Source organism: Heterocephalus glaber, unplaced genomic scaffold, assembly GCF_053883595.1.
Source record: "Heterocephalus glaber isolate CG9 unplaced genomic scaffold, H.glaber_assembly_v1.0 deba00001744, whole genome shotgun sequence".
Classification (NCBI taxonomy): Eukaryota; Metazoa; Chordata; class Mammalia; order Rodentia; family Bathyergidae; genus Heterocephalus; species Heterocephalus glaber.
In genome coordinates, this window is record NW_028258450.1 from 2311867 (window position 1) to 2337513 (window position 25647).

Consider the following 25647-nt stretch of genomic DNA (forward strand, 5'->3'; position numbering starts at 1 on the left):
TTAAATTTTTATAAAACTGCAAAAAAAAGAAAAGTCTCTCGGCGCAGGCAGCTGAATAGAATTTGCAAAGGGACTAATTTATTTGTGACACCTGTCGGAGAATTCCAGATGTGGAACTGGGATTGAACGCAGGGCTTTTGCACTGAGCTACATCTTGAGCCTTTTTTTTCTTTTTTCTCTGGAGGCAGGATCCCACTAAGTCACAAAGTTCCCCAGGCTGGGCTCAAATTTGCAATCCTCCCACCTCAGCCTCCTAGAGACTGGACATTTTAAAGTGGGCTTTGGAGGGGCCTGAGACAGTTCCTGTTTTAAGGCAGCAGCTGTTTGTAGCCATTGAGGTTGAGATCAGGAGGCTGCCATACTTGGAGCGATGTCTGGGGGTGCAGTCTGCTTGGAGATGAGGCTGGAGTCCAATCCTCCATGGGGAAAGCTGCAGAGTGGAAGTCTGCATTCAGAACCTGGGCAAAATTCCAGGGAAACTCCAGGGTGTGTTGGGTCACGGGAGTTTGCGTTAATTACCTTCTCCCAACTGTACAAGCAAAGTGCAATTGTGGAGTGTGACATAAATGGATCAAAAAGAAAGCCAGACTGGGTGGCAGTGCCTGTTGTCTCAGTTACCTGGGAGGCTGAGGCAGGAGAATCACTTGAGCCCTGAGTTCAAAGCCAGCTGAGGCAACACAGCAAGACCCCATCTCAAAATAAAAGAAAGCAAACCAAGGAACAGAGGTGAGGCTGGCTGTGGAGAGCGAAAGGTTGAAATAACCTTGAGAGACCTCTGAGTCTCTGGAGAACATAATGAATCCTGGATATGCAGCTGGCACAAAAACAAGGATGGTTACTTGTAACGAGAGTGGTTAAATAGAAAGAGTTCGGATGTCTGTAATGCAAGAGAACGTTATTCCCGGAGTTGTAAAGATACATTTGACCTTTTCCCTGGAAAATAATTAGTCGCCCGAATTATGTGCAGAGGAGGGGTTGGGGGTTGTGGAAAAGGTATATAAACGGCAATAAAGAGGGAAGAGGGGTCTCTCCTCCGCCTCTCTCTCCTTTTTCTTTTCCTCAGAGGTTGTGTTTTTCTTTCATCCTCTCCCCTCCTCTCAGGTACTGTTCGACTAGTGACAGCTGGCACCGTCACAAGTGGTGCCCGAACAGGGACCTGAGCATGGAGGACAAGGTGAAGGACGCCGCTGGATTGTGAGCTCGGATAAGTAAGTAGGGGGCGGTGATATAAGATATAAGGACTACTAGTAGTCGGATGCTATAAGATATGGGGACTACTAGTAGTCGGATGCTGTTTGCTCAGATATTAAAAAGGATGCTTTGGTCCCATGGAGCTAAGGTAGGGCAACAGCAGTTATGTCATTTTTTAGAATTTGTGGAGAGAGTCTGCCCATGGTTTCCCGAGGAGGGATCAATTAATTTGGAACTTTGGCTAAAAGTCGGAAAACAATTACAAGATTATTATGATCAGGAAGGGCCTTCCAAATTCCCTGTTGATGTGTTTAGCCTTTGGGGTCTTATCAAGGAGAGCTTAGATCCTCGTCAAGGGACTTTAGTGGGTAACTCACAAACAGACGCGGTTGCCTCTAGTCCGGAGGGCATTCCAAATATAGATAAAGAAATTGAGTGCCCTCCTTCAGCGCCCCCCCCCTCTTGTGGAAGGTTTAGATGAACCCCTCGACCCCTCTGGTGCCGCAGATTTAGAGGACGAGGCAACTAAATATAACTATAAGGAATGGCCTCCCTTCTCTCTAATAGCTCTTCCTGAAAAAATGAAAACAAAAGATAAAAAAGATAAATCTGAAAATACCCATCCCTCAAATCCCTTAGATATGTTATGGTTTAATTGGAAATGGAAACAAAAGGAACAAGCGCTGTTGAAAAAAACGGTCACTTCAGCCCAGCGTCCCGGCAGGGCTTGACCCTTTTCCTGAGGTTGCCCGCCCCGATCCTCAGCTGGATTCCCCTCCTGTCCCACGACTCTCATCCCCAGCGCCCCGCCCTCCCTCGGCCCTGCAGGCTACTTTACAGGCGGCCGCGGAGAGGGAGAGGGGAGGATCTGGCTGGGTTCCAAATAGTCTGTCCTGTTTGAATTCGCTACTTCCTTGTCAAGGACTTGGAGTTCTTTTTATATTTACAGGTATAAAAGCGCTTTCATTCCTTCTGATTTTAATTTCAAGAGAGCTCTGTTAATTGACTATTCCAAAGTTTTTGACCAGTCATACAATTATAAATCTAATAATCATAAAAAGGATATTACGATTCAATTTGGCTAAATATATTTGAGTGCACTCTTAATTTTATAAATTGTCTTATATGTTTGTCTGTTGTCTGTTGTTTGTCTGTTTGTACAGTTGAGCTCAATTTTTTTTTCTCTTTTCCTTTTCACCTTTTGAAAAAAGTTTTTTTTATAAAAGATATTCACCTATTGTTAAATTGGCTTACAGATAAATGTTATTAAATTAAAGGTATGCCTTCTTTCCCAGGTTGCTAATTGATCAAAGTGCCACTGAGATTTATTTTATAAAAGTAATGTGTATTGTCACCTACATGCAATAATCAAATTGCAATAAGCAGTTGTAAAATAAGAAGATATATATATATATATTCTTATTCTTTGTTTGTCAAAATAAATAGAGACTGTGGGTACTCCCTTTGGTGAATAAAAAAGTGGCCACCCAGAAAATAATTATTCTGGTCTTAATTCACTAAAGGCACCCCCTAGTAATTTTTATAATCTTATGGGAGACACACCACAACAAATATTGTCTCAAAATGTTGTTATAAATTGATTACATTGGTTATTGTTGAAGTTTAAATTCTAAATATGTTATAAATTGATTACATGGGTTATCATTGATGTTTAAGCACTAAATATGTTATTGTAAAATGTTTACATTGGTTAAGTTCTAAATATGTTATTGTAATATGTCCACATTGGTCATCTTCAAAAGCTTAGTTTCTGTGTCATAAAAAAGAGAGTGTTATCAGAAAGATGGTTTTGGTACCAAACTACAGTGAAAAACATAAGGTTTTATGTAACTGTGATATTTATTACTGCTCCTTTTCTGGTGTTCAATATGTATTCATGCCCTCTAATTATGTGGGTCTTCCAACATATTGTTTATGGGAATAACCTTTTGATTGGGGTATTTGCCCTTCTCTTATGCTCCAGCCACCTATAAAAATAGACACACTTGTATGCTGATACATAAAACTGGTATACCCTATAATCCCCAGGGACAGGGGATTGTTGAATGAGCTCATAATACCCTTAAACATCAACTTCAAAAACTAAAAAAGGGGGAGTTATACCCCTTGTCTCCTCAGATACCCTTTTCATTTTGAATTTTCCAATGTATGAATAAGACACCCACCAATAACAGGATCATACCATGGGCCAGATGTAGAGTGGACCGGCCGGCCATCTATAACTTCACCGATCAACAAGAAGTGCTACAGGATTGAGTGCCCAATTGGACAATTGTCAAGGTGGGGCGAATACAGAACAGCAGTTGACTGGGACTTTGGTGAGTGCCTTCTGGCCCTTTTCAGCCCATGATATGGAAACTTATGGTTGCTATGGGAGGAATAAAAAGGATTGGTGTGGGACCAGATTCCGGGTTGGAGGGAAACATTACGGCTTGTGTGCCCCGACCCTATTTACTATTATTGGAAGGTTTTAAGATTGAATATGAAAATGGAACTCGTCGATTTAATGTAAAATGTGATAATTGTACATCGTCAAATTGTGTAAAATTTGGGTATCAAAATGTTTTAATAATTCATCAGCCCTCTTTTGTAATGTTGCCGGTTAACCTTTCAGAACCATGGTATGCAGAAAAAGGACTTCAAATATTGGAGAGTCTAAATGGTTTGTTAAAAAGAGAAAAAAGGGTGGCCGGCATGATTGTAGCCGGAATTGTCACTTTTATAGCATTTCTGACTAGCTTATCTACCGCTGCAGTTGCTTTATCTCAGTCTGTACAAACCGCAACTTTTGTAGATAATCTTTCAATGAATGTGTCTCAAGCCTTAGAGTTACAGGAAGACATTGATGTAAAAATGGAAGAAAAGTTGAATGCTCTTTTTGACACGGTAATATATTTGGGACGCTCCCTTGAAGCTCTCAAACATAGAAACTGTTTACAGTGCCATGCAGAATATCGTTGGATTTGTGTCACTTCACTAGCTTATAATGTGACAGATTATAATTGGCAAATGATCCAGGACCATCTAAAAGGGGCATGGTCGCATGGCAATGAAACCTCCGACCTAGTAAAGCTCCATCAGCAAATACTGAGTATTCAACAAACAAGAAAAACAAGTCTGTCACCTGCACAGCTGGCACAGTCCCTTTATGACTACTTGAAAACCTTGGTGCCTTCCTCACTTTTTGCTAAACAAATAGTGATAGGCCTTGGGCTGTTGGCAGGTGGATTGTTACTTATGTTTCTTCTTTTCATTATATTTGGCCAGTGTGTTCGATCCATGTTCTCAATGATGGCTGTCCAATTGCATTATCAGAAATTGATCACCCCTAAGCAAGAGGCCGGTTAGTCAATGACGGGTTTGAGACCAGGAGAATCTCTTAGCAACCTAAGACAGGGAAGTTTCTCTTCCCAATGACGGGTAAGGTAGGATTCTGTCCTAGGATCTCACCTAAGACAGGCACGGTCATCTAATAAATAAAAAAGGGGGAGTTGTGGAGAGCGAAAGGTTGAAATAACCTTGAGAGACCTCTGAGTCTCTGGAGAACATAATGAATCCTGGATATGCAGCTGGCACAAAAACAAGGATGGTTACTTGTAACGAGAGTGGTTAAATAGAAAGAGTTGGAATGTCTGCAGTGCAAGGGAGCGTTATTCCCGGAGTTGTAAAGATACATTTGACCTTTTCCCTGGAAAATAATTAGTCGCCAGAATTATGTGCTGAGGAGGGGTTGGGGGTTGTGGAAAAGGTATATAAAGGGCAATAAAGTGGGAAGAGGGGTCTCTCCTTTTTCTTTTCCTCAGAGGTTTTGTTTTTCTTTCATCCTCTGCCCTCCTCTCAGGTACTGTTTGACTAGTGACGGCTGGCACCGTCACAGCTGGCTGAGTCGGGAGCTCTGGATAGAGGGTGTATGGTCCGGAAGCCACTGTTTCCTGGTTCAAGAGCTGGGAGCTTGGTCCGCATGTGGTGGGACCTTCAGACACAGGGCCTAGAGTGAGCAATGGCGGCGCATCACGAAAGGTTGAAAGGGCCAACATAGGTGTTCAAACCACCCTGAGAAAACTATGCCAAGAGACCTCAGAGCCTTGGCTAAAACTTACCTATTGCTTTACTAAGGATTAAAATTGCTCCTAAAGCCTCTCTCCAGCTAAACCCTTAGGAAATGGTCTGATAGGCCACTTCTAGCTGCAGATCTAGCCACTGACCCTAAGACACAGAAAATGGTAAAACACAGTGTCAATCTAGTTCCGGTAGAGAGAGCTTTACTATAATATGGGCATAAAGTCCTTCCAGCATGAGGCTCTGCAATTCAGGGCCCTAAAATTCAACCTGAGGATTGTGTGTTACTTAAGGTTTGGAAGATGGAGTCACCTTTAGATCATCCCCTCCCTAAATGGAAGGGCCCCTACCAAGTTCTTTTAAGCACTCCCACAGCTGTCAAGCCATAAGGACTTATATTTGTGTTCACTATGCAAAAATTAAACCAGTTCCTTGGCCAGCATGGTGGTGCATGTCTGGTAATCCCAGCACTCAGGAGGCTGAGGGAAGAGATCGCCACAAGTGTGTGGCCAGCCTGAGCTACACAGTGAGTTCAAAGCCAACGTAAGCTGCATAGTGAGACCTTGTCTCCCCCACCCAAAAAGAGACCCCCCCAAACCCAGGGCCTTTGACCTGAGCTACACCCAGCTCCCCTTCCTCCCTCCCCCCCAGTCCTGCCCACTCCCCCTCCTCTTTTTTCATACAGGACAAGCTCCCAACATTCTGGCCTTCCTCATCATCTGTGAACATCTTGAGGCACCGAGCGGGGAGGCTCCGTATTTGCAGAGGGTGCCAGGCTCACTGGCTGCTGGTTTTGAAGGCGCAGCAGCAAGCACTGGTGGTCTCAGCGCCTTCTCCCATGGGTGGTCCTGGGCTGGCACCCATCCTCGGATTGCTAGGCTGACACTGAGGGCTGAACTATCTTTCATTTATTTATTCTTCATGCTGAATATCAGAACTTTTCTGATCCTGATTTCTGTATCAATTTTTGATTGTTGTTTTTTTTTGGTACCAGGGATTGAACTCAGAACCTTGCACCTGCAAGGCAGGGGCAGTGCCACTGAGCTAAATAGCCGGCTGTGTTTGGTGGGGTTTTTTTTTTCTTTCTTTCTTTTTGGTACCAGGGATCAAACTCAGATCCTTGCACTTCCAAGGCAGGTGGAAGATCCACTGAGCTAAATCCCCGGCCCTTGGTTGGTTTTTACTAACCTCCCACAGGTTGTCCCTAAGGCTGGTTATGTACATGTCTGTGCCCTTCTTTCTTATTTTTAAACTTATTTTCACAGTGCTAGGGATTGAACACAGGGAGTGAGAAGCTGTGTCCTCAGCCTTTTTAAACTTTATTTTGACACAGGACCTCACTAAATTCCCCAGGGTGGACTTTCACTTATCATCCTCCTGCCACAGCCTCCCGGCTAGCTGGGATCACAGGCCTGTACCACCGCACCTGCCACCTTCCTCTCTCCCTCTGTAGGGCGTGTGCTCTTCCTATACAGTCTTCCCATTGTACCAAGGAGACTGTTGTTTAGGATGAGAGCTCTGTCAAATCTTTTCACATATGGAAGGTTTTCCAAATCAAGGGCTCTGTCCTCTGACCTCTGACAAACAGGATCTTCTCACTCCACTAGCAGCTCAGTCCAGTAAACCTTCTCAGGGAGACCCAGAGTTCCTTTCTAGACTTCAGCATAAATTTTTACTATGACCGCAAGAGGTGTCCCCAAAGTGGGTGCAGAGGGGCAGCATTCGTGATTCAAAGACCACTCCAAAGGATGGTGAAAGAAAGTGAAGATCTGACCGGCAGTGGTCACAAGGTTACAGGTGCACATCTACACTTGATCTTAGCCAAAAGGCTGAGAAGCGATTTACAGGTGCACATCTATAATCCCCACACTTGGGAGGCTGAGGCAGGAGGATGGCTGTGAGTTTGGAGCCACCTGGGCTGCATAGTGAGTTCAAGGCCAGTGTTAAGGCTTTGTCTAGATGTCCCTCACAAACCCTCATGCAGTCACAGGTGGGGCTTTTCAGAAGTGGCTGGATCGAGTGTGTGATGCCGGGATTCAGAGTGTGTGAGTATTACATTAGTCCACTGGCTGGTTTGGCACAGATCTGGCTAGGATTAGAGGTGCCCACCGTGGGTGTGAGTGCTACCACCCTAAGGGTAGGAGGCCTGGATAAGATACAAGGGATAGCAAGAGGGTCGCCTGTCACTTGTTGCTTATTGATGCTGTTTGTCTTTCGCTGTCTTCTGAGAACCATGAACCATTTCTTCTCTGAGATGCCCCTCTGCCATGCCACCGTGCCAATCAGGGACCGTGAGCAAAATTCACCTTTGTTCCTTTAACTCTGGGTGTCCAGTATTTTGTCTCAGCAATGAGCAAAGTAACTATGACAGCGAGCCTGAACTACACTGCCAGACTGTGTGTCAACAAGACCCCAAACAAACAAATAACAAAACAACAAATCAAGGCCCCACAGCAGGTAGGCTGATTCGGCGACAGAAGCAAACAGACCCAGAAACCCTGAGCGCGCAAGTCCCGCCCTGCTCGGGAGGTTGGGGGGACTGGGCCCGGGGGCATTGCCAGGGCGTGGCCGGGCTTGGCCAGCTGCTGGGCGGCTCAGGAGACCTGGTAGAGCAGCATTTACTCCTGCTGCTGCCATCTGCTTTCCGTGCTGGTCCGAGGCTGCGGGGCAGGAGCTGTGATGGAGTCCAGGTGGGATGCGCTAAGCACGCTGGGGGCCATCACCGCCTCCTGGCTGCTGCTGCGGGCGACTTGGGGGGTGGCCCGCGCAGTGTACCTGTACCTGCTGCCCCAGGTCCGCCGCGGCAACCGTTGGCTCCGGGCGCAGGGAGCCTGGGCAGGTAAGGGGCGCAGGGTCCTCCCGAGGCGGTGGGGTTGGGGCTGCAGGACCGAGGACAGGTGAAGGGTGACGGGTGTAGGTGACAGGTGAGAGTCCCCCCTGCTGCATCCAGGCAGCGGCCAAGGGACTCGTGGCAGCAAGAGAGGAAAAGGCTGGGGCGACCAGGGCAGGAGGGGCACTAAGTCTGCAGAGCTGTACAGGTGAGAGGAGCAGGTGGCGGAGAGAGAGCTGCCAGTGGACGGACGGGACAAGGGGAGGACGCCTCTGGTCACCTATGTGCAACAGCGCTTTCACGTGCCAAGCCTGGGTTCCCAGGCAGTAGGAGACTGGTCCAGCTGGTTGCGCTGGTGCAGACCTGTGATCCCAGCCCTGGGGAGGCTGAGTCGGGAGCACCGGGGGGAGACTGAGGCCAGCCAGGCTACACAGGGAGACCCTGTCTGGAGAAAAAACAGAAACAGTGGTTGGGGCTGTGTGCAGATGCGAGGGGACAGCGAGAGTAACGAGCCCTAGCACAGGGGGCTCCTCCGGGTGGGAGGTACCTGAGCCTGGGGGACCCGGATGGACTGGGGTTGGGACAGGGAACCCAGGCAGGGACCTCGGGGAGGAAGCCGCCCACCTGCCCTCTTCCTTCTCTCTCCTAGTGGTGACAGGAGCCACCAGCGGCATTGGCAAGGCCTACGCGCACGAGGTGAGTGGGTGAGGGGCTCCGTGTGGATTTGCCTGTCACCAGCTGCCCCTTCCCCACCCTGTCATCCCTCTCATTGTCACCTGGATTCATTCTTTCAAAACCTATGTTTTGGGCCAGAGATTTAGCTCAGTGGTTTTGCTGCCTGCTGCACAAGTGCAAGGAACCGAGTTCAATCCCTGGTACAAAAACAACGACAACCAAAACAGCTATTTTTGGAGCCAGGGATTTAGCTCAGTGGCACCCTGCCTGCTCAGCAAGCACAAGGTCCTGAGTCTTATCCCCAGCACCAAACCAACCAACAAACAAACCTATTTATTGACCACCTACTCTGTGTCAGGCATCTTCTTGGTACTGGGGATGTAACGGTGAACAAAACAGATTTTTTAAAAATCAAAGTCCTAAAATCTACAATAGACATTGGAAAACGGGAAGAAAATGTTTAAATGAGAGGAGAACAAGGGAGGAGGTAGGGGGAAAGGAAAGAGGGACAAGAAAAGACAGAACCTTGACAAAATGGGCACAAAACTATTGTACATAAGGGGGGAATGGGAAAGAAAAGAAGAGGCAGGATACATCATGTACTGGTACATATTCCCTACGTTGAATGTTATCATTATGTATATCTAAAATATACCAATAAACATTTTTCTAAAAAAAAAAATCAGGGCCAGGGATGTTCCTCAGTGGCACTGCACTTGCCTGCCAAGTGGAAGCTCCTGAGTTTGATTCTCAATACAAAAAAGAAAAGAAAAAAATCAAAGTCCTGCCCTCATGGAACTTTATCTTGTAGCCAGGGGAGATGGGTGTAAGCAAGATAAAGTACATGGTATGTCAGGTGGTGGTCAGGATGGAGGAGAAAGTCAGGAAAAGAAGACTGATTCCATCATTCAGGAGCTTCCTGGAAGTCTCTTTTTGTGCATGTCTTTAGATGTGATATTGTGGCTCCCTCTGTGTCCTAAATCAATTAAAAAGTTTGACTTCTCATGGTCATTTTGACTTTGCGGAAGAGCCAGAAGTTGCATGGTGCCTGTTCCAGTGAATGCAGTGGATGAGGACAAAGGGTAATGTCTACACAAGCCTACCTTCCCATTGGAAGGCATCTGGAGTGGCGGTCGCTATATTTTTGATCACACTATGAAGGCAGGAAAGAGGACTTCCAGAATAACTTCAGAAAGTGGCCAGAATGCTGGGGTAAATGTGTTGGAAGCAAGAGGGAACAATCTGGGGGAGAGTGTGTTTTTGTTTTTGTTTTTGGTACCAGGGATAGAACTTGGGACGTTGCTCTTGTGAGGCAGACAATGGAACCACTGAGCTAAATCCCTGGCCCATCCAAGAATACATTTTTAAAATTTTAATCATTGACATATAATTTGATGACACCTTATCTGTAATCAACTTTGTCATTTGGGAAGGGTTTTTGATTGTTCCTTTTTAGAGACAGTGTCATATGAAGTTCAGGGTGGTTTGTAAAAATTTTTAAATTATTTAGTCTTTTGAGACAAGGTCTTCCTATATAGTCCACACCGACCTTCAATTTAGTATGTGGCCCGAGTTGGCCTCAAACTCACAATAATGCTCTGATTCAGCCTTCCACATGCTGGGCTTACAGGAATGTACCACCACTTCCAACAGATTTGTCTCTTCCTTTTTGTTCTGCTCTTTTCTGTTCTGTTCTGAACTCATGATTAGCCCAGGCTGGCCTTGAACTTGCTGTGATCTTCTTGCCTCTGCCTCCCCAGGGCTGGGATCACAGGCGACCACCGCCACACCCAGTCCTTCTTTTCTCTCACCTGTGTGCCCTTTCTTTGTCTTGCCTTCTCCAGCTGACAGGGATCCAGTATAATGTTGAAGAGGCCCTCAGAGTGGCATCACACCCTGAGCCTGCGGTCAGGGGGAAAATTCTGTCTTCAATGGTTAACTCGCAGAGTAACAGGACTTGTTTGTTTCCTAGTCCATTCCTTTGGCCCTTTATGTAAGGGAGCCCCTCTGGGCCTGTCTTACTGAGAGTTTGCATCAGGAACGGGGGAAGAGTTTCCTGAAGTCATTTTGCTGCATCTCATGAGAAGATTGTGCTGTTCTTCTTTAGTGAATTACATTGATCTCTCTTTCTCCCTCTCTCTCTCTGATGCCCACGATTAACGTCTCTCTCCTTTCCAAGAACGCAGTGCATTGTCATGACCGATACTCACAGCGTTGTGCTACAGAACTCTTGAATTTATTCCTCCGAAGTGAAACTTTATGTCCCCTCACCGACATCCCCCTCCTCTCCTCAGCCTCAGTCCTGATTAACCACTATTCCCCCTCCTCTGCCCTGAGTTCCACTCCACAATGAAACGAGATCCTGCAGTATTTGATTATCTGTGCCTGGCTGATTTTGCTTCACTTAATGACCTTTGGGTTCATTGACATTGACTGTATTAGTCAGCTTTGGCACCGAGGGACAAAATACCTGACACCCATGACTTAAAGGAGGAGAGGCTTATTTGGCTCCTGGGTTCATTTTTTGTTTATTTGTTTGTGTTTTGAGACAGGGTTTCCCTATGTACTCCAGGCTGGCCTTGAACTCAGTATGTAGCCCAGTCTGGCCTCGAACTCATAGAAATCCTCCTGCCTCAGCCTCCTGAGTGCTGGGATTACAGGTGTGCACCACTATGTCCAGCTGGCTCACAGTCTCAGAGGCCTCAGTCCATGGATCCCTGGCCCCAAAACAAGAACAGCATGGTGGGAAGATGTGGGAGAGCAAAGCTGCTTAGTTCATGTTGGCTGGGAAGCCAAGCAAGGAAACAGTAACCACCAGAGAGGAGGGGCCAGAGACCCATACAGTGCCCAGAATCAGGTCCCTGTGGCAGGCACACCCAGAAGTGTGCCACACCAATCCATTGTCTGGCTCCCAGCCCAGTCAAGTTTACTTAGTTAAGCTTTACTACCACGTTTCACCTCTTGTCAACTTGGTACACAAACACATCTCCTTAACCCATACTTATCCCCAAATAAACCCAGGAATAACTTAGTAATTTCACCTGACATATGCAACTATACCATGTATAGGGAAAGCACAATGATTGCTTCCCCAAAGTCTCAGCAGTCTCAGCATTTCTCAAAACTCCAAATCCAAAGTCTCCTCCGAAAGCTGGACATGGTGGCACATGCCTAGAATCCCAGCACTGGGAGGCTGAGTTCAAGATCACTGAATTCAAGGCCAGCCTGGGCTACATACTGAGTTCAAGAGCAGCCTGAACTGCATAGCCAGATCTCATCTCAAAGAACAACAAAAAAAACCAAAGCCTTCTCTGAGACTCAAGCAGTGAATCACTGTAAAAATCAAAGATAGGTTATATAATTTCAAAGTACAAGCGAATGAGGTAAACATTCCCATTCCACAAGGGTGGTAGAAGAGGATTTAAAAAATCAGACCGAAGCAAGACCAAACCCCAGCAGGGGCTGGGGATTTAGCTCAGTGGTAGCATGCCTGACTGAAAAGTGCAAAGTCTGTCTCCAGTAACAGAAAGAAAGAAAAAAAAAACAAACCAAGATTTAAAACAAAACCCAGTAGGGGGCCAGAGATTTACTTCAGTGGTGCCATTGCCTGCCTTGCAAGTGTAAGGTCCCAAGTTCAGTCCTTGGTACCGAAAAAAAAAAAAAAAACCCAGCAGGGCAAAGCTTAAGTCCTGTACCTCTGTAATCAAACTCTAGGGCACATAGTTTTATTATTTTGGTACTGGGGATTGAACTCGGGACCTTGCACTTGTGAAGCAGACATGGTGCCCCTGAGCTGAATCCCCAACCTTGGGGCACATAGTTTTGAGATGTGAGTTTGAGGGGCTGTGGGAGGCCCATTCCGGGGCTTTTTGGGTCACAGCACACAGAACCTCTCTCTCGGGCTAGCTCCTACTCAGGGCCTGTAGCTGTCTTGGCAAATGTCCCACATTTCTGGTTTATCCAGTGCCCTAGGTCTTGCCTTCATTCCTACAGCTTCACGCACTGCCCTTTCAGGCCTCACTGCCTGGCCTCCCAGGCCTTCCTTGGAAATCTGGGTGGAAGCATCTCTGACCTCACAACTCATTCTGCATGCACCTAAAACCAGCATAACATAGATGATGCCAAAGTCTGCTTTGAGCAGTAGCCAGGCCCCCTTGGAACATGGCTGTAGCAGTCTCTGAGCATCTGGATGGCTGCTTATGGTGAAACAGATCCCAGAGACACGGACCTAATGGGGGAGGAGAGCCTGGACAGAGGACCATTTGTTGGGATATTGGGTGACAAGGAAGACAAGGGTAGGTTCCTGTGCTGATGGCAATAACCCAGACAGAGGGATGCTGTGCACAGGGAGGGCAGGAGAAAAGCTGGAGCCTTGTCCTGGAGCCGGCAAGAACAGAAGGACAGCTGAGTTACAAGTGGAAGGGAGACAGTTGGATATAGGGAGATTTTGCAGTTGGTTGGTAGTGACAACCACTCTCTGCCATCACTGTCTGGGGACTGGTCTGTCCCACCCACTGCCACTGCCCTGTGATGCTGACAGGGCCAGGCTGTGACTGTCCTGGTCAGTGCCATCACAAAGTGGATGCTGGATAGCGTTTGATGAGTGAATGAATGAATGAAAACATCTTACACCATCACCCTCTCAGATCTGGGGAGCTCTTGGGACATTTGGGCGCAGCCTCCTTCACAGCTGAGGGACAGTAAGTCCCATGATGTGTCACCCTTAGCATGCAGATGGACAGACAGGCATCGAAATGCTGCTCAACACCCACTCCCCAAATTTGTGTATTTGGTAACTTGGCATCAAGGGGAAGGGGCTTTAGGGCAGAAGGACCAGCATGTGCAAAGGCCCAGGGGCAGGAAAACCAGGAGGTGCTGGTCAGGACCAGACGAATCATTGCTATGCCTGGCTTCTCACAGAGGGACACGGCAGGAAGTGCAGCTGAAGACAGGGGCAGGAGCCAGGCCACACAGGCCCAGAATGAGAAGCATGGTTTTGTCACAGACTCCCTGGGAAGCCATGGCCGGTTCTGGGCAGGAGAGGACCAGGGTTGGGTTTGCGCTTTGCAGCTGAGTGGAGCGTGTATGGGAGGGGCTGAACGTGGGGGTGTCACAATCACAGCGCGTCCCCAATCCCGCAGCAGGAGCAGGTGCGCGGTAGACACACGGGAATGAGAGAGAGACCGACAGGAGCGCAGGCGTGGAGCGGGTGCTTACACTGCCCAGCGCAGAAGCAGAGTCTCCGTGCGGAGGCTGGGCCCTGGAGCTCCCTCCCACACAGCCTCCATGGCCATGTCGGTCCGCCCGCTGTCCTCGTAGCTGTGCTCCCTGGAACTTCCTCCTCCTCCCCGGGCTGCGCTTCTCTGCCCAGCGCTGTGACCACAGGGCTCTAACACTGAGCTTCAAGGTCAGGACGTGGCCCATCTTTCTTGGCTCGGTAAATGACCAAATGTGCAAAATAGGCCAGTGTAGGTGCACACGCCTGGAATCCCTGCACTCTGGGAGGCCGAGGCAGGAGGATCGCAAGTTGAAACCAGGCCTGGACGACTGAGAGGGCATCTGTCTGAAAAGATTTGAAAAGGCTGGCAAAGCAGCCCGGTGCGAAGGCCCTGGGTTCAATCCTCAGTACCTGGCGAGGGGCAGCGTGGGTACTGAGGAAGTGAATGAATTTCCGCAGCTGGCCAGGAGGGGGCTGAACGTCGTCCTCATCAGTCGAAACCTCAGCAAGTTGGAGCATGAGGCGGGGGAGATCGGTGAGTGCGCGTGCAGAAGCTTTGGCTTGGGCTGGAGGGGCGGGGGTCTAGGGCGGCTGACAGCTGGAGGCTACTGCTAGGTGAGCTGGTGCCGGGGGCCGGGGGCCGGGGCCGGGGCCAAAGCCTGATCCCCCTCTGTCCTCCAGAGCGGCTCCACGGCAGGTCCACGCGCGTCCTTCAGGCCGATTTCACCGGGGGCTTGGAGATCTACGGTGCCATCGAGGCAGGACTGCAGGGCCTGGAGATCGGAGTGCTGGGTGAGTCGCCCGCTTGCTGCACTGAGTCCCCTCCCTGTCCCCTACCCAGTGTCCCTGGCCCTGTGAGGGACACCGTGCGACCTCTTGCGCAGTGAACAATGTGGGCATGTTGTATGGCGGCCTGTTGTCCGGCTCGAACTTGCGGAAGTTTCTGGACACCAAGAATGTGGGCCAGGTGAGTCCCCGGCCGCTCGCGGCGCTCTCGTGCCCTCTGTTGGGCAGGCCGAAGAATGCACCGGCGTCCGGAGAGCAAGGTGCTCCTTTCCTTTGGCTGGAAAACTGTTTAAAACAATCACAAGTCTCTGCCCTTGAATGACACACCGTTTTGCAGTGCCCAACCTGCACAACTGTTTGGGTTGAGCCCGGTTCTCACCTTTCATATTGCCTGGTCCTAAGTGTAAAGAATTACCTACACGGGAGAACCAGCGCTGCCCTGTAGAGAATGTGGATTCTCTAAATTTTTATTAGGAATAGTGTGTGTGTGTGTGTGTGTGTGTGTGTGTGTGTGTGTGTGTGTGTGTCTATTACTGGGGGTCGAACCCAATGCCTTTGTTCTAAGCTCCATCCCCAGTCCTTTTTAAAATTTTGAGACAGGGTCTCTAAGTCACTAAGTCCTCAGGCTAGTCTTGAACCTGCAATCCTCCTGCCTCAGCCTCCCAGAAGGCCAGGATTACAGGCGTGTGCCATCACATCTGGCTGCTTTGTAGTAAATTTTGAAATCAGCAATACTGAGCTCTCCAATCTTATTCTTCTATTTCAAGTTTAGTCTGGTGATTCTGGGTCCTTTGAGTTTTGCGAGCAACTGAGTTGATTCTGTAGATCGACAAAATGAAAACTTCCAACTCAAGAACATAGGGTGTCTTGCCATTTATTTCGGTCTCCATTAATATCTTTTAGCAATGTTTTCTAGTTTTTTAGCCATGCAAGTCTTTCACCTCCTAACTTCTTCTTTTTCTTTCTTTCCTTCTTTTTTGTTTCACTAGTGTAAATGAAATTGTTGTCTTAGCTTCCTTTCCCAACTATCTGTGGTTGGTGTACAGCAGTACATGGACTCTATTTGTCTTTTGTGGCACTGGGGGTGGAGCCCAGGGACAAGAGTTCTGCCACTGACTTTCTTGAGTAGATTATGTATTTTGCTATTTTGGGAATTCTGGTATTAGTTCTAAAAGTTTGTATGTGTGTGTGTTTTTTAGGGTTTCTGCACAGAAGATCTTAGCATCTATTAACAGAGATAACTGCACTTCTTTTCCAGTTTCAGTGCCTTTTGAGCATGAATTCTCTGGCTGGGGATTCTCATGCCTTCAGTCCATCACCATCGAGTATGATGCAGGCAGTAGCTTCTCATACACAGGCTCAATTATGTTGAAATCGTTTCTTTCTATTTCTAGTTTGCTGAATGTTTTTATCACGAAAGGCTGTTACATTTTCTAAAGGCTTTTTCCAGGTCACTTGAGATGATCGTGTCTTTCCCCTTCTTTCTTGTAATATGTATCATAAATTGAGTTTTGAACTTTGAACCATCTTTGCATTCCAGGACTAAATCCCCCTTGGGAGTAGTGGATAATCCTTTCAATATGCTGCTCAGTTTGGTTTGCTACTACTTTTTTTTTAGGATGTTTGTATCACTGTTCATATAGGATATAGGTCTGTAGTTTTCTTATATTGTCTTTGGCTGCAGTGTCAGGGCAGAAATAGAATAAGGGAGGAAATGTTTCCTTTTTTTTTTTTTTTTTTTTTTTGCACTGGGGAACAAACTCAGGACATTGTGCTTGAAAGGCAGACAAGGCATCACTTAACTAAATCCTCAGCCCTGTTCCCTCTTTCTTAAGGTTTTAGAAGAGTTTGAGGATTCTTATTACTTTAAATGTTTGGTACAGTTCAGCAGTGAAGCTGTCTGGTCCATGGGTTTTTCCTTGTAGGGAGGGTTTGGTGAGATTTGGTTTGGTTTTGAGACAGGGTCTCACTGTGTAGTCCAAAGGCTGGCCTTGAGCTTGCATCGATCCTCCTGCCTCAGCCTCCCAAGTGCAGAGTTTACAGGTGTGCCCCACCACACCTGGCTTTTTCACTTTCTTTTCTTATTTATTTATTTGTTTGTTTGTTTGTTTGTTTATTTATTTATTTATTTATTTTTGAGAGGAAAGTCTCACTATGTAGCTGAGGTCAACCTTAATCTCAGCAATCCTCCTGTCTCAGCCTCTCAAGTGCTGGGGTTACAGCTGTGCACCATCACCCCTGGCTTTTTCACTTTCGTTTCTTTTTTTTATGTATTTATTTTTGAGACAAGGTCTCACTATGTTGGTGAGGTCAACCTCGATCTCAGCGATCCTCCTGTCTCAGCCTCTCAAGTGCTGAGATTACAGCTGTGCACCATCACCCCTGGCGTTCATTTCTGATTTTCCTAAATTCAGTCTCTTTTTTTGGTCAAAGAACCAAGTTTTTGTTTCGTTTTGTTGACTGTCTCTGTTATTTTTCTAGTTTCTGTTTTAGTCTTGTGATCTTGCATTAGCTTTGGGTTTAGTGTGTCTATTTCCATTAGTTGAAGAGCTGTTGATTTTAACCGTTTCTCTTTCTCTAATGCACTTGCAGCTATACATTTCCCCCTTAGCAGGGCTGTTTCTGGGTCTCATAAGCACTCCTCTGTGGTGCACTCATTTTAGTTTATTTTGGGGGTTCTCGAAGTGTTTTCTAATTTCCCTGGGATTTCTTCTATGATTCATTCATTGTTTGAGGGGTAGAAGAGTTCCTTATATATTCTAGAAATTCCTTCCTTATCAGATATATGATTTCCAAATATTTTCTACCATTTGGGGTTGCCTTTCTCTCTGTTGGTAGTATCCTTTAATGTATAAAAATTTTTAATTTTCTTTTTTTGAGACAGGATCTTGCTATGTAGCCCAGGCTGGTCTTGAACTCTATGTAATCCTCCTGCTTCAGCATCCTGGGGGTTCGGATAATAGATGTGCGCCACCATGGATGGCCAAAAGTTTTAATTTTATGTGGGTAAGGTGGGCCATGGCTCTAATTCCAGCACTCTGGGAGGCTGAGGCAGGAGGATTGAAAGTTAGAAGCCCAGGCTGGGCAACTTAGTGACATAGTGAGACCCTGTTTCAAATTTTTTAAATTCCAAAATAAAAAAGAGCTGGGTGTGCTGGGGATTTAGCTCAGTGGTTCCGCTGCCTGCCTTACAAGTGCAAGGACCTGAGTTTGATCCCCGGTACCAAAAAAAAAAAAAATCCAAAAACAGAAGAGCTGGGGATGTAGTTCAGTGAGAAGGCCCTGGGTTGAATCTCCAGTAACACACACACACACACACACACAGTGGAATAGGTTGCCGTGTGATCCTTTCCTTTCCCTTGTGTTGTGCTTGAGAGTAGTGTCCTCCAACAGCCCGGCGAGTGTGCCTAGTAAATTACAGATACAACCTAGATGCCCGTTCGAGGCTGACTGGGTGATGAAGCACGCTGAGTTGACACAATGGAGGATTCTAGCAGTGAACACAGATGACGTTCTGTCACCCTCAGGGGAAGAGTCTCACAAACGCTAAGCCAGCAAGCCCGAGAGGAAGGGATGTGGACTCCAGCGTCCCACTTACCTAAGTTCAGGCCTGGTGAATGATTCTGTTAGTGTTAGAGTCAGGATAGGGGTCACCTGGTGCCGATGGCAAGGGGGTACATATCCAGCACACGGTCAAGATTTCATTTCTTCATAAGGGTGGAGGTTAAAGATTAATTTGTGGTTTTTTTGAGTGTTATCTTTTCTTGTTGTTGTTTTGAGACAGAGTCTCACTATGTAGCCCAGGCTGGGCTTGAACTCGCAGGGATCCTCCTGCTTCAGCCTCCCAAATGCTGGGATTACAGGAGTGTTCCTCCATGCCTGGCATGTGTTCATTTTTTTTAATATGACAAGAATTTTATTTTTGCTATTTTTATTAATATACGATCATCCTCAGGATTTGAAAGGTCTTGGCCTTTTAAATAAACTTCTAAGGCAATTTTAGAATTCATTTGAAAGATGATAGATAACCACACACTCCTACAACCTCAGCCACTTTAAAAACAAAGGGAAAATTGCTTCAAAACTCCTAAGAAATGTTACTATAATTTAGAGCAGCTCTGTACTTACTCATATCAATCAGTGTGTCTTAGATTGCCATGTACATTTTGATTGTGACATGCAAACATGGATTCTGCTTTGGAAAATGGTTAACTTGCATGCAGATTTCTGTGAAGATTCATAATCCCAAAAACAAACGAGGGGGAATGAACATGATAGGTCTGACTCTGCCAGCACATACTTAGAAGAAACACTTTCACAGCTGTACAGACAGGGAGAAAAGAAGTCATGGGATCAAGGTCCTAAATCATCAGGCTGCCAACAGTATGCAAATAGTTACCAGCTTCCATGTATGACGTGTTTTCAAAGTGGAAAAGAAGTAGAGACTGATTCAGACCATCAGTTACCATTACTTTATACAGTGTCAGTGTAATTCAACTTAATCTCCTTTAACCATTAAAAAGTTTAAGATTACATTCCAAGGTAATAGTTCATTTTAAATCTACTTTAATAAATTATGCCTGTATGAATTTGTATATGTATGTTCTCTATGTATCATTTTAAAGTATATAAGACATCTTTGATAATTAAACAGACAAGCCATGTTGATATTAATAAGTTTAGACAAACTGTCACTGACTTTAATACACTATTGACTAAGAAAAGGTAGTTCAAGGCTTTAGCTTTGAGCTTGATAAAAATGTCAGGGTATGTTTGAGAAATCTGTCCTTATTATACTATAAAAGTAACTATAATACTTTAATACTTTCAAAAGAACAAAAAGTCAATTATTTTTGCTTTATAAGTGAAGTTAGAAGGGCTGGGGATTTAGCTCAGTGGTTTCAGTGCCTTCCTCGCAGAGCACAAGGTCCTGAGTTCAATCCCTGGTACCAAAAAAAAAAAAAACCAAACAAAACCCAAAGAGATATAAGTGAAGTTAGAATATCTCATTTGATATTTTGACAATCATGATTTTGGTTTGCCTATATATTCTGGGGTGAAGGATAAGACAAGTTGGCCAAATGAAAGGAGATATTACCAGACTACCTTGTGATATTCTTCAGTAAACTCATAAGGAAACGTTTTCCAACACAGCAGTGTACCCAGTGCTTTGAAGTAAAAACAGTGGCCTAAAGCCTTGTCTCACTTTGGTAAAAGTAGAACAGAAATGAATCTCCAACTTCAGAATTACATACTTGTTAGAATGGAGCTTGGATGAAAATGTTAAAATCATTAACTAGAGAAGGAAATGTCTCCATTAGTTCAATCTATTAACCAAAAGTTTCACAGGAAAATAATCTGCTAAGAAAAAAAGGAATGTACATTTGAATTATATGCAATCTGTCATTCTGTGAGAATGGCTAGAATTCAAAACTCTTTGTAATAATATTATATCTGGTGAAATCAAATTCAAATACACTACCTGGGATTCCTCCTTTTCCAAAGAAATTAAACTAATTATATAATTTGCTAATACTCTGCAAATTCCACTTCACAAGTACTGTATACAAAATAGGATAAATAATATATGGGATATATCAATGAAAAACAACAATCAATAATTCCAATTTTTGCTACCTTGGCAAGGTACTGTACATATGCTTCATCAATCTAATAGAAAAGGCACAGTCTCTGAGGACACGTTCCACATTTTATTTATATTTTAAGACTAATCTCAAAATCACATCCATACACCTATTTCCTTTTGTTGACTTCACCTAAATCTAAATGCATGGTTTACTTAACAAAGACTGTAAACAAATATTTACCATGTCTGTTACATGTAACACACAGGAACAGCTTTTGACAGAAATTCATCAACCCCCCCCAACATTTTTTTATTATAAATACAGGTATCAAAACAATCTTGAACATATTTTTGATGCTGCCAGTAGTCAGCACCCACACTGCTTCAAAAATTAACACAATTTGTGACAATATTCATTGTACCTGCTACTTTGAACAATTTCAAACTGTAGCTCTTTCACTAAGCAAGATGGATATGCATATTATTTCTGTTTTTCTTCTTGAGATTTTACTTTTCAGAAACACACATTTCCACTGACATCAGACAATTCTTGCCATGCTTTCATCTTGTAAACCTGAATTCTATTTGGAGTACTCCAGGTTCATGTTTAAATGACAGTGCCTTAATAAGAGAAAGAAAAATTGTGCCACATTTTTCCTCCTGTTACCTGAAAACATAATGGGTGTACATATATTAAATATATTCTTACAAATGTCCAGGTCATGGTTACCAGCTGGAATTCTTTTACTTAACGTATGAGTATTTTGCATTGTGATATTTAATCAAGACATTAATATGAGTAGAAGGTTGTTGATTTAAGACAAGTTTGAGATCCACTAAAACTAATCATTGTATGTTTATCCTTCTGATGGTTGTGGAAGCTTCATATTTTCTTTGAACATCATTAGACGTGTTAGCTCTTGAAGTACAACTTTAATGCTATATGAATTCTGCCATTTTTCTAACACTGCTATGCTGCGTGCATCCACCCATGAAACTATTGCGGATAGGTAAGTTAATTAGATATCTTGTGTGAAGTTAGACAGCACCAGCCCTTCAGGAGCCAACAAAGCAAGGAACCCTGTTCATTTTTTTATACTAAAGACTTATCCACTTTGATGTGTGTACATTCTACTTTTTTCCCCCTGGTACTGTAGACTGAACCCAGGGGCCCTCTATCACTGAGCGGCATCTCCAGCCCCTTTTATTTGAGACAGGATTTCGCTAAAACCACTCTGTTGCCCAGGCTGGCCTCAGACTTGTGATCCTCCTCCTGCCTCAGCCTACCAAGTCGCTGGGATCACAGGCCCGAAGCACCTCACTGGCCTGGCAACAAATAGCTTTGAGCATCTTGTGTGTGAGAATCTTGGAAAGGCGCATGTTGCTACAAGTGCAGTTGATGGTCAAAGGACGGTGTGCTTTAAATTCTGGTGGGAACCATTTGTCCCCAAATGTGTGAATTGTTAAAATAAGAAAAAAATTAAGGTAGGAAATGAGAAGATGCGGCTGGTGTGATGAGGCTGGGGAGCGAGGGAGTGGCCGGTTCCATTTCCGTCCCCAGAGCATCTCGGATATTATCAACTGCAACACGATGTCGGCGGCTCAGGTCAGTGGGCGGGGAGGGCCGGGTCCAGGTGCAGCCCAGCTGTGACCACCCCGGAGCGTCCCATCCTGCGGGGCGGGGGGCCCGGGACAGGCCCTGAGGGGCAGTGAGAGCGCCTCGATGAGGAGGCCAGGGGACATGGGCACCTCCTCTGCCTGCAGATGACCGGGATCGTCCTGCCCCAGATGGTCAGCAGGTGAGAGCCCCTCAGCCGCTCTGTCATCGATGCCCCCAGCCTCCAGGCTTTCCCCTTTCTCCAGCCCCGCCCCGCTTCCAAGTCTTTTTGTGTGTGTGTCAGCCTGAGCTGACCTCCAACTCGTGACCCTCCTGACTCAGCCTCCGGGCTCCTGGGATTATGGGCATGCACCACCATGCCAGGTCCCAGTCCCCACTCTCCCCAGGCCTTTCAGATTAGGGCTCCGGCTAAGGATGGGTGGGGACAAGCACCCCGCCCCTTTATCCCTCTGGGCAGCGACCACCTTCCAACACGGTTCCCTCCACCAGGGGCAGAGGGGTCATCGTCAACGTGTCCTCCATAGCCAGCGAAAGGGTCATCCCGTCTCAAGGCTTATACTCAGCCACTAAGGTACCCGGACCCCCAAACTCCACAGGGGGGCGCCCTGCTGAGCCAGAGTCCTCCCTCTCCCTGTGTCCTGGCAAGGAGCTCATGGTGGGAAAGCGCTGAATGGGGGTGGGACAAGGGGAACAACAGTACCTGGCCTGGGGATCAGGGCCTCACTCCCGGGACCTCCTCTCCTTCCTCTGCAGGCCTTTGTGCAGCGCTTCTCCGAGGCTGTGGGCGCAGAGTACTCCCCTCACGGTGTCACCATCCAGGTGCCCGACTGGGGGCGGGTGGAGGGCTCAAAGGGATGTGGCTGGGGTAGCAGCTCTGGAGGAGAAGGAAGAGAGTCTGGTGACTTAGAGATCAGTGGCTTAATGGGGATCCATGGGGTTGTGGCCTCACCCTAGGCTGGGATGGTGCCTTGGGGGTGGGAACTACATCTGGGGGTGGGTCTCGGGCTTGGGGAGTGGCCTTGGCTTTAGGGGCAGGGTCTAGGCCGCTGGGCCATCGCCATCTGGGGGCGGGGTCCAGACTGGGCGTGGCCTTGGCCTTGGAGGCGGGGTCTAGGGCAAGGCTCTATCTGGGGGCCGGGTCTAGGTCTTGGGGTCTTGGACACTCAGCTAGACAGGGGAGGTGGGTGGGTCTTAACAGAAGCACAGCATTGTTTCTTGGACCCCTTCCGTCCTGTCCTGCAGACGGTGAGACCCTCGTTTGTCTCCACAAACATGATCAACAACAAGTCAACCGGGCTGCTGGTGAAGAGTGCCGACGAGTTTGCCCGCACTGCCTTGGACACGCTGGGCCTCTCCTCCCACGTCTGTGGCTGCCTCAGCCACGAGCTGCAGGTGCCTCTCGGGCGGGCGCTCCCTGCCTGGGCCGGGGGTGCGCAGGCAGAAGGGGAGGCCGAGCTGACTCTGCCTCTCTCCTGCAGAGCTTCCTGCTGCCTTTCATCATACCCGTATGGCTTACCAACAGTCACTGGGGAATCCGGCTTCTGTCTATAGGAAGCAAGGTCAAATTTTTCTCCTTCCTTCAAAGCGCGACAGCGCGATCTCAGTGAAGATGCAGTCCAGAAGGTCTCAGGTCAGAACAGAGACAAGCAGGCTGGTGGGACACTGGACGTTGGTTGACGAGGACGGCCTCACTCCCCTCTGGCAGAAAGATGGAGTTTTTAATATGCGCTGTGAAAAGCTAGACAGCCATTTGGTGACATTCTAAAAAAAATTTTTTTCTGGCACCGGGGATCGAACTCAGGACCTTGTGCTTACAAGGCAGACACAGCGCCCCTCAGCTAAATCCCTGGCAGGTGACATTCTTAAATTTAAAAAAAAATGAAATTGTAGTGGTGGTTGCACACCTTAGTGAATGTACTGAAAACTCAGTGATTGTACATGTTAAAAGGGTGAATCTTATGTGGGTGATATCTCCATAAAAATAATTTTAAAATGGAGTCTCTCAATGTGTAAAAACTGTATTCCTTCCTTCCTTACATCATGCACAACATAAGCTTGAAATGAATCAGCACTCCCCACATAAAAAGGGAAACAGAATTGCTGGAGTACAAGAGTCAATATTTTTCACCTTTTTTGGTTTTTTGAGGCAGGGCCTTGCTTGCTATGTAGTCCAGGCTGGTCTTGAACTCACAGTGATCCTCCTGCCTCAGCACTCAGGAGGGTGAGGGAGGAGGATCACAGGCGTGTGCCACCATACTGGGTTTTCTTTTCTATCTTGGGAGTAGGAAAAAATCTAAATATTGAAAACTTAAAACAACAGAAAGAAGTACTACTAAGTACTGAACTGTAGTTTAACCATGTACGGGCTGAGTTATTTGAGGAGTGCGCTGTCCCTGTGATGGACTTTGAAAGGCTCGGGAAAGGTAGATGAACTAGTGGTGAGTCAATCAGGGACGGTCAGGTGTTGGTGGTAGAATTGTGTCATTTCTTCAGCTTTTCTGTAGGTTTTTAATGGATCATAGTAAAATGCTGGCGGAGCTGGGTGTGGTGATGCACGCCTGTAATCTCAGCACTTGGGAGGCTGAGGCAGGAGTCTCACCATGAGTTTGAGGCCAGCCTGGGCTACATAGCAAGACCTTGTCTCAAAAAACCCACCCACCCACACACACATACACACACACACACACACACACATACACACACACACATACACACACATACACACACACACACACACACACACATGGGCTAGAGGAAAAACCAAGCACAATAAAAGAAAATTTATAAATAAATCTACTGAAACAGAATTAGAAATTGCTTAAGAAACGGTGATGCCAGTTAAGTGTGGTGACCCATGCCTGAAATCCCAGCATGGTGGGAGACTGGAAACCTGAATGGCTTAGCAAGACCCTGTCTCAAAAAACAAAATTTAAAAAGGCCTGGAATGCAGCTCAGTTTATTCCCTCTGGTTTCAATTCTCATTACAGAAAAGAAAAGAAAAAAGGATGAGGCTGTAGCAAAATAAAAGTTGAGACAATCTTGGAGAAGATATTTACAATTTACATCATACACAAGATGCTTGTCTCCTTAATATATAAAGGACTTTATAAAATGATACAGAAATAGACCTGGGGCTAGGAATGTAGCTCAGTGGAACCCCGCCTCCCAGGCAAGTGCACTGTCCTGAGTTCAATCCCCGGTACCGGAAAAAAAAAGACGAAAGTCTCAATTTTTTCCAATGCACAGAAGAACAGATAGCTCACAGAGAAAGATAGACAGGTGGTCCTTAACTTTTTGGAAAGCTGCTCACCATCCCTGGTAATAAAAACCTCATCAACGGAGGTGGGGGACAGGCCAGCAGCAGAGGGCCAGGGAGGCTTGGCTGAGGCCCTGGGCCAGGTCTCCAGGACCAGAAAAGGAGAAGGAAAAGGGGGAGGGTGGGGGTGAAGGACACTAATGAAAACTACTCCAAAGTAGCATTTTTTACCTATGATATCGGCAAAACCTCACGTGCCAGAGCAAATGCTCCAGTGCATTGCTGCTGCCACTGAGGCAGGAGATTAGGGCAGGGGCAAAGTGACAGAGAACTGCTCAAGGGTCATAAGAACCCAGAGGACATGCGCAGAACTCAGGATCCAAAACCACTGCCTAGCTGAGCACTG

The 25647-nt window shown here is 46.5% G+C and overlaps 2 protein-coding genes and 1 long non-coding RNA gene across 5 annotated transcripts in view; 2 read left to right on the plus strand and 1 right to left on the minus strand.

The window, feature by feature from the left end:
• The first annotated feature begins 243 nt into the window (after positions 1-243).
• On the plus strand, positions 244-5391 carry LOC147821331 (uncharacterized). Its single transcript, XR_015447128.1, has 3 exons — positions 244-726; positions 1102-1208; positions 2355-5391. It is a non-coding gene; the product is annotated as an uncharacterized LOC147821331 (long non-coding RNA).
• Positions 5392-7935: 2544 nt separating this feature from the next.
• On the plus strand, positions 7936-23982 carry LOC110347631 (very-long-chain 3-oxoacyl-CoA reductase-B-like). The gene is made up of 11 exons (XM_087200744.1): positions 7936-8110; positions 8751-8797; positions 14454-14529; positions 14676-14786; positions 14879-14961; positions 21929-21973; positions 22132-22166; positions 22475-22556; positions 22739-22804; positions 23228-23377; positions 23464-23982. Exons 1-11 carry the CDS (start codon positions 7951-7953, stop codon positions 23590-23592), a joined length of 984 nt encoding a protein of 327 aa, XP_087056870.1. The 5' UTR covers positions 7936-7950; the 3' UTR covers positions 23593-23982.
• Positions 23502-25647, minus strand: part of Exoc3l2 (exocyst complex component 3 like 2) — a 39745-nt gene continuing 37599 nt past the window's right edge. For 2 of the 3 annotated variants that reach the window (XM_087200743.1, XM_087200742.1), the window contains one exon: positions 23502-23683. In XM_087200743.1, coding sequence (XP_087056869.1) covers positions 23674-23683 — 10 coding nt within the window. In that variant the 3' untranslated portion in view covers positions 23502-23673. The remainder of the gene's footprint in view (positions 23684-25647) is intronic. The other variant, XR_015447194.1, reaches the window with a different exon arrangement.